Genomic DNA, 12822 nt, shown 5'->3' on the forward strand with positions numbered 1-12822 from the left:
CTTTTATGCTTTAGAAGAGTATATATTCTCTCATAATCACAAATTTAAGAATAGGTTGTTTGAACGGAAAGATTTGTTTAGTTTTCACTAGTAATTATGACGTTGTCACGTTGAGAGAATTGAAAGAATCAATTTCAGCAAAGAAATAATGGCATCATTTAGCTATTATGTGCCTATGCAATATTTTTAAGTTTCAAAGATAAATATCTGATGGATACTTCTGGCCCTGCTTGTTGTTGTGGCATGCCTCGGTTTCAATGGGAGGTTACTATGACTTTAGGAGAATATATACTGTATAGTTTATAAAGTTAATTCCTAGCTTTTGGTTATGATGATACGTGTAATCTATATATAAAAAAAAAAAAAACAGATTTGAGTTTAAGATACATAGCATGCATGTAGCATACACCACCAGAAACTAGAGAGAGATTGCTTGTGTTGACATTCTGGGCAGTGCAGGCTCAAAGGCTCCATTCTCTTTTTCTGATACATGGTTTGGAGATTCTGCATGCATTCTTCTCGTTTCAATTTTCTCCGAATCTTTGTCATGATCGAGAATACTTAACGTTATACACTAAAGTTATGAAACACTCATCCCATATTTATTTATAACAAAAAAATTACATGGCATTCAAAACTTCAAATAGAACATCACAACTTAAATAATAGTAAACCATAATAAACATGTATTGGAGGAATTACAATATGAAATTAAAAGTAATAAAAGGTGTCATTCAAATAATTAAAAAAAACACTTTATTCAATATTAAAAAAAGAAAAAAAAGTAGTGCAATATTAGAGGATCACAACTACTCCATTGCAATACAATGAGGCTGCAGGAGCACATCATGAAATGATGTATGTATTATGGAGGAGAGTTCTGCACAAATTGATTATACATACATAAATGTTAGAATGATTCACCTTATTAGCAAAATCATAAAAAATAAGTTGCATGAAAAGGTGATCAGATAGCATAAATCATATATGTATATGCATGCCTGTGCTTATGAGTCTCATCAAAAGAAATATATACCTGCTTTTGGAAAAGCTGTGACATTGACATCCAATACTTCACAGAAATCAATCAATCATCAAAATTAAAATCCTCATCAACAATATCATCATCATCATCATCAAAAGGTTCTATAAAATGCAAGTTACTACCCAAGGAAAGCATTCGTTCAGGAAGGTACTTGGACTTCAAGCCACGACACTCACGAAAGAGCGCACGTTGAAGGCAAGGCATCGCAGCGTCTTCTAATGTAACACGTGTGACCTTCACTGATATCATGATAAAAACTTGAAGCTGCGGAAAGCTCCCAGCACCACCACAATTAAGGGCTTTTTTGGTACATTTCACTTGATATAATTTTAAAATTTGAAGGCTGGGAATTTGTCCCAAAGCATTCATGTCTTGGTACTTTAAATCCTCAAACCATGACAAGGTAATCTTGCTAAGATTTGACGGAAATGTAATTTTATCTAATGGAACCCTTCTAGAGTAGACCCCAAACTGTAATTTCAATTTATGTAGCTTGCTTAGGCGGTGCAAGTTCCTCAATGATTGACCTTGGTCTTCACTCATCGGTATTAAACCCAGTGTTCTCAAGTTGGGAAAGTAGCCATTGTCGAGTAAGAACCCCAGTCGTGAATCCATATACACATCACATAGAGTTTGAACATTTTGCATTTTATATTTAACCCCTTCTTTTTCTAATAAATGCACTCCAGAAGCACAACTAAGATGTCTCAAATGCCTTAACCCCTCATCAATGGTTTTCTCATACTCCAAAGTGGTCAGTACACGTAATGTTTGTAAACTCTGAAGCTTATTAAATAACCCGCGTGGGGCAGTATAATCCATTTTCAAGAACCTGAGGCTTTTCAACCTCATCAAATACTCAGAATTCTCTTTGCTAGATAGATTCCAATCCACTCCTTTCAAGTATAGCACATTAACCTGGCAATCTTCTGGAACATGATGTGACCACCCCGCGATATCTCCATAAGCGAACAAGGAACAAGTCCTTGATTGGTTACATGTTACTGAACATGCATAGGATCCTACATCATTGGGAAAGGACAACCTACGAGCATTGTTACTGTTATTACTCACTGATATGCATAGTTCTCGGATGAGATCATGGATCCGACATGTTTTCACGCCTTTGCCATCACTCTTCCTACTGGTCACTTGTACCAAGTTACGGTCCACTAGCTCCTTCAAGTATTGCTCACCAATATCTTCAGGTTCTGGGGGTGGTGCTTTTGATCTTCCAGTTTGGATTGGTTCTATGAACCCTTCTGCTATCCATAGATGGATTAAGTCTCTCACCCAAATCTCTTCATCTTCAGGAAACACTCCAAGATATAAAAAGCATGGCTTCATTTTCTCATACAGATCATCGTAGCTAAGCTTCAATATCTCCATCATCTTCTTACCATCCTTGTCTTCAGCAACACGCCAATAAGGGATCAGGTTCTTGATTTTTTGCCATGCATCTTGTGATCTCTCTCGCTTTGCCACAATTCCAGCTGTGGTTTTGATAGCCAATGGTAAACCCTTGCAACTTTCAGCAATTGATTTACCAATAGGCTCTAAATCAGGGGGACATTCTTCTCCACAAAACACGTAACTGCAAAACAATTCCCAACTTTCTTCTTCATTCAAACGGCTAAGTTCATGGTGAGGCTCCTTTGACCTTGCATAGTTTGCCACCTGATGATTTCGTGTAGTCACCAATATCCTGCTTCCATTATTGTTATCTGGGAGAACATAATCCTTTATCTTGTCCCACACTTGAGTATCCCACACATCATCTAGAACTACCAAATACTTTCTCCTTTTCCGATTCAAATATTTTCTCACATTTGCCTTTAAAACCTCTTCATTATTAGGTATAGGTGTGGTGGATGGCATCAAAGAGCGGTGAAGGCTTAAGAAAACTTCATTTTCTCTATAATCTTTGGAAACAATTACCCATGCACGGTAAGGGAATAGCTCAGTGACCAATTTGCTATCGAAGATCTTTCGGGCAAGGGTGGTCTTGCCTGATCCTCCCATGCCAACAATGGAAACGACATTCCTCCCCTTTGAATCTTCTTCCCTCAGTTGATTAATTACATCAATGAAATCCTTTACAAATCCCACTACATTCTTTTCCTTCACAATTTTTTCCTTCACCAATTCACCTTCATGTATGCAATGTTTCTCAAGCTTAACACCATTCATCACAGGAGGACAATAACGAAAAAGATATCTGTTTTCTGTTGCTATGATGATCCTACTACCACGACCAAACCAATCACCTATTCCCATTCCCACTAGCAACTCCAAATGATCTTTATTATCAACCCCTTCCAGAACCAGAAGCATTTTTTTATGCTCCAATTCCTGCATGGTCTCCACATCCATATCAGAAAGAAGCTCCTTTTGGAGATTTTCCAAGAGATTATCGGTGATTTTCATTAGCTGTTTACTAACATTGACAAGAAAACCTGCCGCTTGGAACTTATATTTGATCTTATAGTATAGCTCAAAGGCAAATGTTGTTATGTAACTTTTGCCTATTTTAGGATCTTCATAAATTCCCACCATACGAACAGTAGTATCATGAGATTCAAGGTTCAAAAGTGATTCAACCTCTTCAAATTGAGAATCAAATCTATTTATTTGTTGCTTGATCTTTAGAAGTTTTGCAGAGACTTGTTCAACAATCTTGCCAATGACCCCAGTTTCATACTTCCTAGAAATTAAAAAACACTATCAATATCTTTGTAGTGATAATTTAAAAAGAAAAAGTATTAGACAATGAAAATACTAAATAATATAAACAATTGATATATGGATGTTTAATTCACTAGGTGTGCGAATAGTTATCCTAATATTAAGATTTATGTGGATAATTTGGGAGTGTAATATGGACCAATTTTAGATCCCATTGTTCACATTGTTTATAAAAGTTATTGTCTACCTAACAAAAGTCCATTTAAAAAAAAATGTATACCAACTAATAATAATAATAATAATAATAATAATAATAATAATAATTCAACTGTGAAAATATATTATTACGAGAAATATCATTATCATCACTTTTTATCAACATTAATTAATATTTCAGCTAATATTTTATTTTTATACTATTAGAATTTAAAATTTAAAATTTAAAATTTAATTTTTAATGTTTAAAATTAATTAAATAAATACCAAAATTTTAGATATAAATAGTTGTTAAAATTTTAAATTTAGATAAATCCTTGAATCTCTTTTAATTTAAACTCAATAGACTACTCAATAATATGAAAATTCATATAGTTACTTTTTTTTAGAATCTATCTATTCATGTTATATAAAAACTAATATCAATATTGTCACATAATGAAAAGTTGACAATTTGACATTTTATCATCTATTAGTAATTTATTAAATCAAAACTTAAGATAGTCTTTAGATGTATTATTAATTTTCTTATTTTCTACAATAATACTACATCAGTTTAAGTGGCTAATTGATATATCTTATCTAAATAAATTATCTTTTAATTCTTCTGCTTCTATTTAAAATATTTTTTAATTTTTTTTACAAAATAAAAAGATCTATTACTGTTCTTGTATTAATTATGTAATAAAAATCATAAAATTGAGTTAAATTCTAATAATTCTCAATGTAAATATTAATTTTTAATAGGTATAAATTAAATTAAATTCTAATTCATTCTCACTTTAATATTTACTCTTTTTTATATCTACTATATAATTCAACATTCAGTTTATACATTTTTTTATCTTTTTTCACATAATTTTATATCTTTTTTTCTTTTTTGTTCTCCACTTTTGCTAAATATATATTAAGTAATTATCTAATTGTACTTATTAAGAAGAAGATAAAAAAGAAAATGATAGTGCGTGATTCTACCAAAAAAACTTGGATTAACATAATTACTAAATTAAGGTATCAGACAATATTATTTGTAAGTGTTACTTGATGAGCTATCTTAATGTTAATTCTCATATATTTTCTTATATATAGTTGGATTGGATGTGAGACTTATCATTGTGAATCATCTATGTTATATAACAATAAAAGATGCACATTAAGGTGTATCAAATAAAAATGAGTACAAACAATATATTTCAACCTTATAAAGTTATTTTAACTTTTAACAAATGACTAACATAGTAGTTCATGAAATTTGTTTCCAAGGTTCTATAAGATTCAAAATAAAACAAGAGGACAAGTGGATCACATCATCATGACAACAAATATTCATAAATAAAAGAGAATTTCTATTCTGTTAGTGTGTTATGATGAATAAATTCCATATTTTGTTACAGAAAGAAGTGTGAATGGTTTTCAAGTGATATAAATATGTTTTATGAATAAAGTTGTATATCATGTATTTATTTTTCAAAGTGTATGTAAGTGGATATTTATATAATTTTTAAGTTGTTGAATATTTTTATAAATAAAAATGATATGTAGTTTTACATGAGTATGTTTTTGTATTGAAGTCGTGAGTATGTGTTGTAAAAACAAAGTTTGCCATAGAAAGTAAATGCATAAGATTCTTCTATGAATAAGGTTGATCTATATTTCTATAAAAAGACGAGTATGGTTTTTGAAAATTATATACAATTGTTTTTCTGTCAACAAACTTTCATTTATTCATGATCAAATACAAATAATCTGCTTAGAACAAAAAAAATTACATAATAAAACATAAAAAAATATATTATTTAAAATGGTATTTATCTATATAGCCTTTAATCTCAACATAATGTTTTTAACTATTACAAAGGTGTACATGCATCTTTTCTACTCTTACAAAATATGAGCTTATTCATAAGGACACAATAATTATGTTGACTGAAGTCCAAATGAGCATAATTAGAATTTGGTTGATCACATTTGCTTAATTTAGATTTGGGTCATAAATAATAACGAGTAGACTTTAATTTGCTTCTTCTATTTTTGGTCGTAGAATAAATAGATTTGTATCATATAAAAGTCGATATCAACTTCTTATATAATAAATTTAATTTACGTTATTCTTTTTAATGATGTCATGTCAATAATTTTAAGATGACAATAGTTAATAATCAAATAATCATCTTTTTTCTAAATAGATGGCAATAGATAGTAATCAACCATCCATCCATCTTTAAATAAAATAAATTTATAAATTAAATTTATTTCATAATAATTCACTTAAAACATAAAATACAGATTAAATACAATAAATATATGTACATTAAAAATATCATAATAATAATAATTATAAAAGTTTTCGCTTACCAATATTTAAATTCTATGCTATTTTACTTAATTATATATATTCTATAAAACTCTTACCATTATTACTATTATTGGCTTAATTATATCTTGAGGTCTCTTATGGTTATTTTAATATGCTATTCGTTAGTGCTTTATAAATTTGTTCTTTTATTCTATCTACCAAATAATCAAACACAAAACTACTAATAAAAAATAGGTAAAAAAATTACATATAACCTCTTCATATAATTATGCCAAAAAATATGATTAGTAAATTTTAGTAAACAAATAAAATACGAACATATTGAATCCCTCTATTTTAATAAATAAAATAGATAATACTTAAAAAAAATTCTCTTATTCAAAACATCATTTAAATTATTTATTTAAATAAAGTTTCTATTATCTTTAAAAAATTATAAAAGCTAACATGAATACTAATATTTTTAGGCAAAGATTGCATATCAATTCAGACACTACAAAAAAATATAAAAAAATTTAAAAAATATCTTTAAATAAAAACATATGAAAGGAAAAAACAAATAAATTCAATAGAAATCAAAAACCAGAAAAAAAAAATACACCACGTAAAAAGACTAATAAATCTGTTAACTATTATAAATAATGTAAAAATAAAAATAACAAATAAATATGTAATTTTATATAATTCCAGTATCAAATACCTATATTTTTTTAAAAATACATAATATTTCACTTTATATTCTCTTCTAATTAAATAATTATATTAAATTATATACAAATCACATAATTAATACTTTTTATAATATTTTCAAATTTAATATTAATTATATATTTAATCAATTTATAAATAATATAACCCTTTTAAATTAATACTATATACTAATTTTTCTTTCCGCGTATGGCGCGAATTTTAGTCCACTTCTTATAGTTTTGCCATATAAGTATTAGGGTAATTTACTTATTCAAAATAAATAGATAGAAAATTTACTCAATTATAACAATTAAAAATTAGTTATTTGTCTGATTCATTTTTATATAATTGTGGTAACCTTTTTACATTTTACAACTAACATATAAATTGTAGTAAGTTTCAACGGCTTATGAAAGAAGCATCATAAACATAAATCGTGGTAACTTTCTACAGATTATGAAATGAATATTGGGACATGGTAACCTCTCACAGTTTATGAAAAAATTAGTTTGGACATAAACCGTAATAACCTCCCACGAGTATATATATATATATATATATATATATATATATATATATTTGATTACAGGATGAACATTTCTAGTATTGGCAAAGCTGCTCTATTCTCAGAAACCAAATCCCAAGCCTATTTTAAACTGCTATATATATATATAAACTAAGAGGCTAGTTATACTCAAGGGAAGGATCTAGAAATGATATTATAGGGGGCCAAAAATACATATAATATTAAAAATTATGTAAAAAAAAATTATATAATATAATGTATTACAAAAATATACTGACAGAGAATATATTTTAAAGTAAAAAAAACATGTGTATACTTTTTATTAATGAAGTGGTCGAATCTTCGTATCATAAAATTCACCAATAATAAAATTTGTGTCAAATTTTTCAGTAATTTTCTTTTCAATATAACTAAAAGTCAATTAGCAAGAAATTCATCTTTTATTTTGTTTCTAAGTTATTTTTCACAATATTCATAGTTGAAAAAGATCTCTTAATTGTAGCAGTTGAAACAGAGAGAATTAATACCAAATAAATAAAAAAAGACGGCCACAAGAAGAAAAAGAATTCATTTTATGAGATTTAAAAATTTTTATTTAATTAAAAAATATTAGTAATAATATCTTTTTCAGATTTCTTTGATATTGTTACTTACTTTTTGATATTAAAAATTATTAATATTTAAATTAGACTGAACTTTTATTTATACTAGACTAAATAATAAATAATTTTTTTAAAAAAAATTATATTATACATAATAACTTATTATTAAAAAAAATTGGGACCGAGGCCACTACTCGCCCCCTTATGTCCGTCCCTGGTTATACTATCTTGATCGTATCAATATTTTTGCATTACATGCTCGATATGTATCAAAATTTTGTGCATGTTATATATCTTCCTTAGTTATACTATCTTCACTTAAAATAATATAGAAATACATGTTTGTTGACGTTATCTTTAGGAATATCAAATAAAAGTAAATAAGAGGACAATGTAATCAAGAAGTGATTTTGCGTTAATTAATGTCATCATAGAATACTGGTATTTGAAGAATCAAACTATTACCATTAAGAGAGGGGAGCTATTAATACATTTATTATATTGATTTGTTTGTTTATTATTATTATTATTATTATTATTATTATTATTATTATTATAGAAAATTTAAAACAAAGATAGAAAATGATAAATGTGAATTTTTAATCATAAATAAAGAATATATAAACTCAAGTTCTATGTTTATATTATTTTTTTAAATTATATTTAATTATATTAATATTGTAAGTATGATGAGGAGTATATGAATTATATATTTTTAAAATTAATGAGTACTCAAAAATTATGGGAGGTTACTATAGTTTATGTCCAAACTGATCTTTTCATAAACTGTGGAAGATTATCACGGTTTATATCTCCTAATATTCATTTCATAATCTGTAAAAAGTTACCACAATTTATGTTTATAATGTTTTTCTCATAAACCGTTGAAACTTACCACGGTTTATGTATTAGTTGTAAAACGTGAAAGATTATTACGAATTATATAAAAATGAATCCAGACATACAAATAACTAATTTTTAATTATTGTAATTGAATAAATTTTTCTTTTATTTATTTTAAATAGGTAAATTATCCTAAATATTCCTGTATAATTGTCTCTCTTTGCATTTAAGTTTGTTCATCCAGATTTATATTTTATCTATAATATTTTAAAAACTGTTACCATTACATTCATTTTTCTCACTAATTACAATCACTAATTCTCATTAGTTACCGACATTAACTATAACAATATATTTTTTTATCATTCACTCATTCTTAAATTATTACCAAATTTATTTTTATTCTTATACTCACCTATACTCATATTTAATATATAGATCGATATCCATTTTATACTTTTCTAAATTTTTTCTCATATAATTACATGTCTTTCACTCTTTCTCCCATTTATTTTTATTAATATTTTGTACAATTTTTTTATAATCAAAAGTTTTTTTCGTATTTTGTTAAATAATTGACTTATTATGTATTAGAAAATGAATTTTTTAAAACACTAAAATATATGATTTTACAATTTTGTTTTTATTTTTGTATAATTATGTTCATATATTATTTTTTATTATTTTTACATTTTATTTTTTAATATTATTTGGTTGTAATAATAATATTAAAAATGCATGGTGTCTTAATTTATGAAAAATAAAATTAAAAAATTAAAAATTATTTTAATTATTAACACATTATATAAGCATTTGCATTGTATCTAATAATGTTATTCTTCTTTTACATTATTTAATTATAATCTGAAAAGACAAAAAATACTAAATAAAAGTGGCTACTTAAAAAATAATTAATTTTTTATTTAAAAAAACCGAAAAATAAAAGTAATCGCTAAAATTATTTGGTTTTTTAATTTCTATCGTAGTATTAAATTTTATATTAGTTTATAGAAAAATAATACTATTACTTTTTTTTACAAATTTATATAAAATATAATGTAAAAAAATCATAGAAATGATATTATGAAAAACAAAATTAATATTATTATTTTTGTAATTTATATATATTATTATATATTACTAATTTTACAATCAAAATGTGTCACATGTCAATCATAACTTATTATAATTAAATTTAAATTTTTCTTCTAAAATTAAAGAGTTATTTTCTCCTCTTTCTTTTTTTTCTTTATTTCATTTCTTCGTCCATTTTATCTCTCTTATATATTATTATCAATAACTAATTATAAATTTGACAACTAAAATGTGCAATATGATCTTTTTTAATTACAATTAAAATAAAATATTTTTTTCTAAAATTAATAAACTCTCTTCCTCCATTCTCTTATCTATCTCTTCCCTTCTCTATTTTTCTCTATCCTTCTCACTCTATATATAACTTATAATTTATATTCTATATTACTAATTTGATAAATCAAAATGTAACACAATATATTCTTTCATTACAATTAAAATAAAATATTTTTTCTTTTTTCTTTTATTCTCTATTTCTTTAATTTTCTGTTTTACAAAAAATAAAATTAATAAAATAATATAATTCAAATAAATTCACAAAATTAAAGAACATATTAAATTATTAAAAAAAATTCATAATATTATTCACATAAAAGAATATATTATATTTATTATATATATATATTTTTATTTAATTTTAAATTTTTACCGCTTATCTTTTTAATATATATTTTATTTCACTTCTATTCATTCAAATATTTATTACGTATAATTTAAAGAGAATGCTAATATGGTGATTAATAATTCAAATCAAGATTCAACTATTTTAAAAAAAATAATTTTGAGCAAATTTTATAATTATCAATATATATTTTTATACTAATATCTAATTATATTTTTATATATAGAGAAAAAAATATTATTTTTAAACAACAAATATAAAAATTAATTATTTTTATTTGTGCAACAAAATTAACATCTAATCAAATGTAAAAATATATACATTAAATTATGTCAAGTTTTAGATAATAAATATAATATTAAAATTAATTATTAATAAAAAATTAAAATCTTTCACATAAAAATATTAACTAAAATAACTTATCGTTTAATTTTTTTTGTCTCTAAAAACCTTGATTTTTTTAATCAATAGAGACTTTTGCCTTCAAAAACATTTTTATAAAAATAATTTAATTCGATTAATCTTTTGTATTATAATCTATAACATTAGAACAAAATAAATATTACTTTAAAAGATTTATATTCTGGTCCATGATGTGATTACGGACCAAAACTCAACTACTCATCTAAATTTTGCGCAAAACATGGGTCTTAATCTGATAAAACTTATATAAACATAGTAAGAATAACTCACTGTGATTTCTCAACACAAAAAATGTGTTCCCCGCTTAGCCCGCAAACTATAGATAGAGCCGACTTCCACGCGTCCACCGTGTCTTTGCCGTATCTCTCTTCATGTTTCTTCATGGCTTCCTTAGATTTGTCGCTAAATCTCACTTCTGACGGCTCCACGCGATAAAAAATTGGGATAACGGACCCTTTCTTTCCAAACTTGAGCATCTGCTGTAGTTCTAGTAGGCACCACCGGGAAGATACATAGTTTTCACTCATCACAACAATATGAATCCTTGATCTTTTAATGGCTTCCATCAGAGTAGCTTTAATTGCGTCTCCTAGTTCCAGACCCGGATCATCTCTGAATACCTCCAGTTTTTTTACGTCGGCAAGTCCATGATACAGATAGTCTGTGAACAGGAACCTTGAATCTGCGCCTCTAAAGTTCAGAAAAACATCATACATGCTTTCTGATAAGGGTGACGTCGCCCACACCCACGGCGCCGGCGCCAGCGCCGATGACGAAGACGACGCTCTATCATAGGCCATCATGTGGTATATATTAACTCGGAATCAGCTTAAATCAAAGAGTAAACTACAGAACTAGAGATTGTATGCGGCTGCAAGTGTGGATATATCAATAATGAAGGAATTGAAGCAGGTAAAAGTTGGTTGAATTATAATTCAATGTGATTAGCAAAAGGCTTTTGCTGCCATGTTTCGTGGTCAATGATGAAATAGTTGGTGGATCGATTCATGACCTTGCTTGGTGACTTTGGAATATATTATTCGCTACTTGCAATACTTTGATGAATGATTGACACATATATTTTGTTATAAAAAGACCTTGGTTAAGATAATTTATCCATCTATTTTTATTATATAAAAATTGATACAAATTTATTATAGAATAAATTCATGTGATATTAATTTATCTGATTATTCCAAATAAATAATTTTCCATAAATAACAATTTTATAATTTTTTACAAAATAAAAATAATAAATTTTTACATAATAATGATACAAAATTAATTAAATTTAATATATATTATTATTTAATTAAATTAAAAAGTAACAACAGTTAAATATAATTGATATATACATTTAAACTATAATAATAACAATTTTCAGTTATAAATATTTAAAATGTATAATGACATATTAATATCTGTTTATTATACATATATTCTAATATATCATGATTAATAAAACATATTTATAATGTTAGACTACATTTGTTCGTTGTATTTTTTATTTTCAATTACCTTTATAATTTTTTTAATTATCTCTAACTATACTAAAAAAATGTTAAAAATTATACTATAAAACATCATCTACTTAAAAATATCAACAAATAAATATAATTTATTTCTCAAATTAAAATTTGAATGATTTATTTATAAAAAAATATCACACAAATAAATAAAAAAATCTAACTTCTTAAAATTAATTATATTTTATAATGAAATATAAAAAAAGTTTTTTATTATATAAAAATATTAAAA

General features: G+C 25.6%; 1 protein-coding gene across 1 annotated transcript; it reads right to left on the reverse strand.

Moving 5' to 3' along the window:
• Positions 1-580: 580 nt before the first annotated feature.
• On the reverse strand, positions 581-12123 carry LOC112789981 (toMV resistance protein Tm-2(2)-like). The gene is made up of 3 exons (XM_025832178.3): positions 11335-12123; positions 1037-3749; positions 581-880 (listed from the first exon to the last, which is right to left on the reverse strand). Exons 1-2 carry the CDS (start codon positions 11865-11867, stop codon positions 1088-1090), a joined length of 3195 nt encoding a protein of 1064 aa, XP_025687963.1. The 5' UTR covers positions 11868-12123; the 3' UTR covers positions 581-880; positions 1037-1087.
• Between the last annotated feature and the right edge of the window lie 699 nt (positions 12124-12822).

This window comes from Arachis hypogaea, chromosome 3 (assembly GCF_003086295.3).
Source record: "Arachis hypogaea cultivar Tifrunner chromosome 3, arahy.Tifrunner.gnm2.J5K5, whole genome shotgun sequence".
In the NCBI taxonomy this organism is placed as follows: domain Eukaryota; kingdom Viridiplantae; phylum Streptophyta; class Magnoliopsida; order Fabales; family Fabaceae; genus Arachis; species Arachis hypogaea.

Bases quoted from the DNA above. Each gene is read 5' to 3' on its own strand.
- LOC112789981 (XM_025832178.3), bottom strand. From the start codon at position 11,867: ATGATGGCCTATGATAGAGCGTCGTCTTCGTCATCGGCGCTGGCGCCG. The intron at 3,750-11,334 runs GTGAGTTATTCT...TTTAATTTCTAG, and splicing joins TTTTGTGTTGAGAAATCACA to GAAGTATGAAACTGGGGTCA.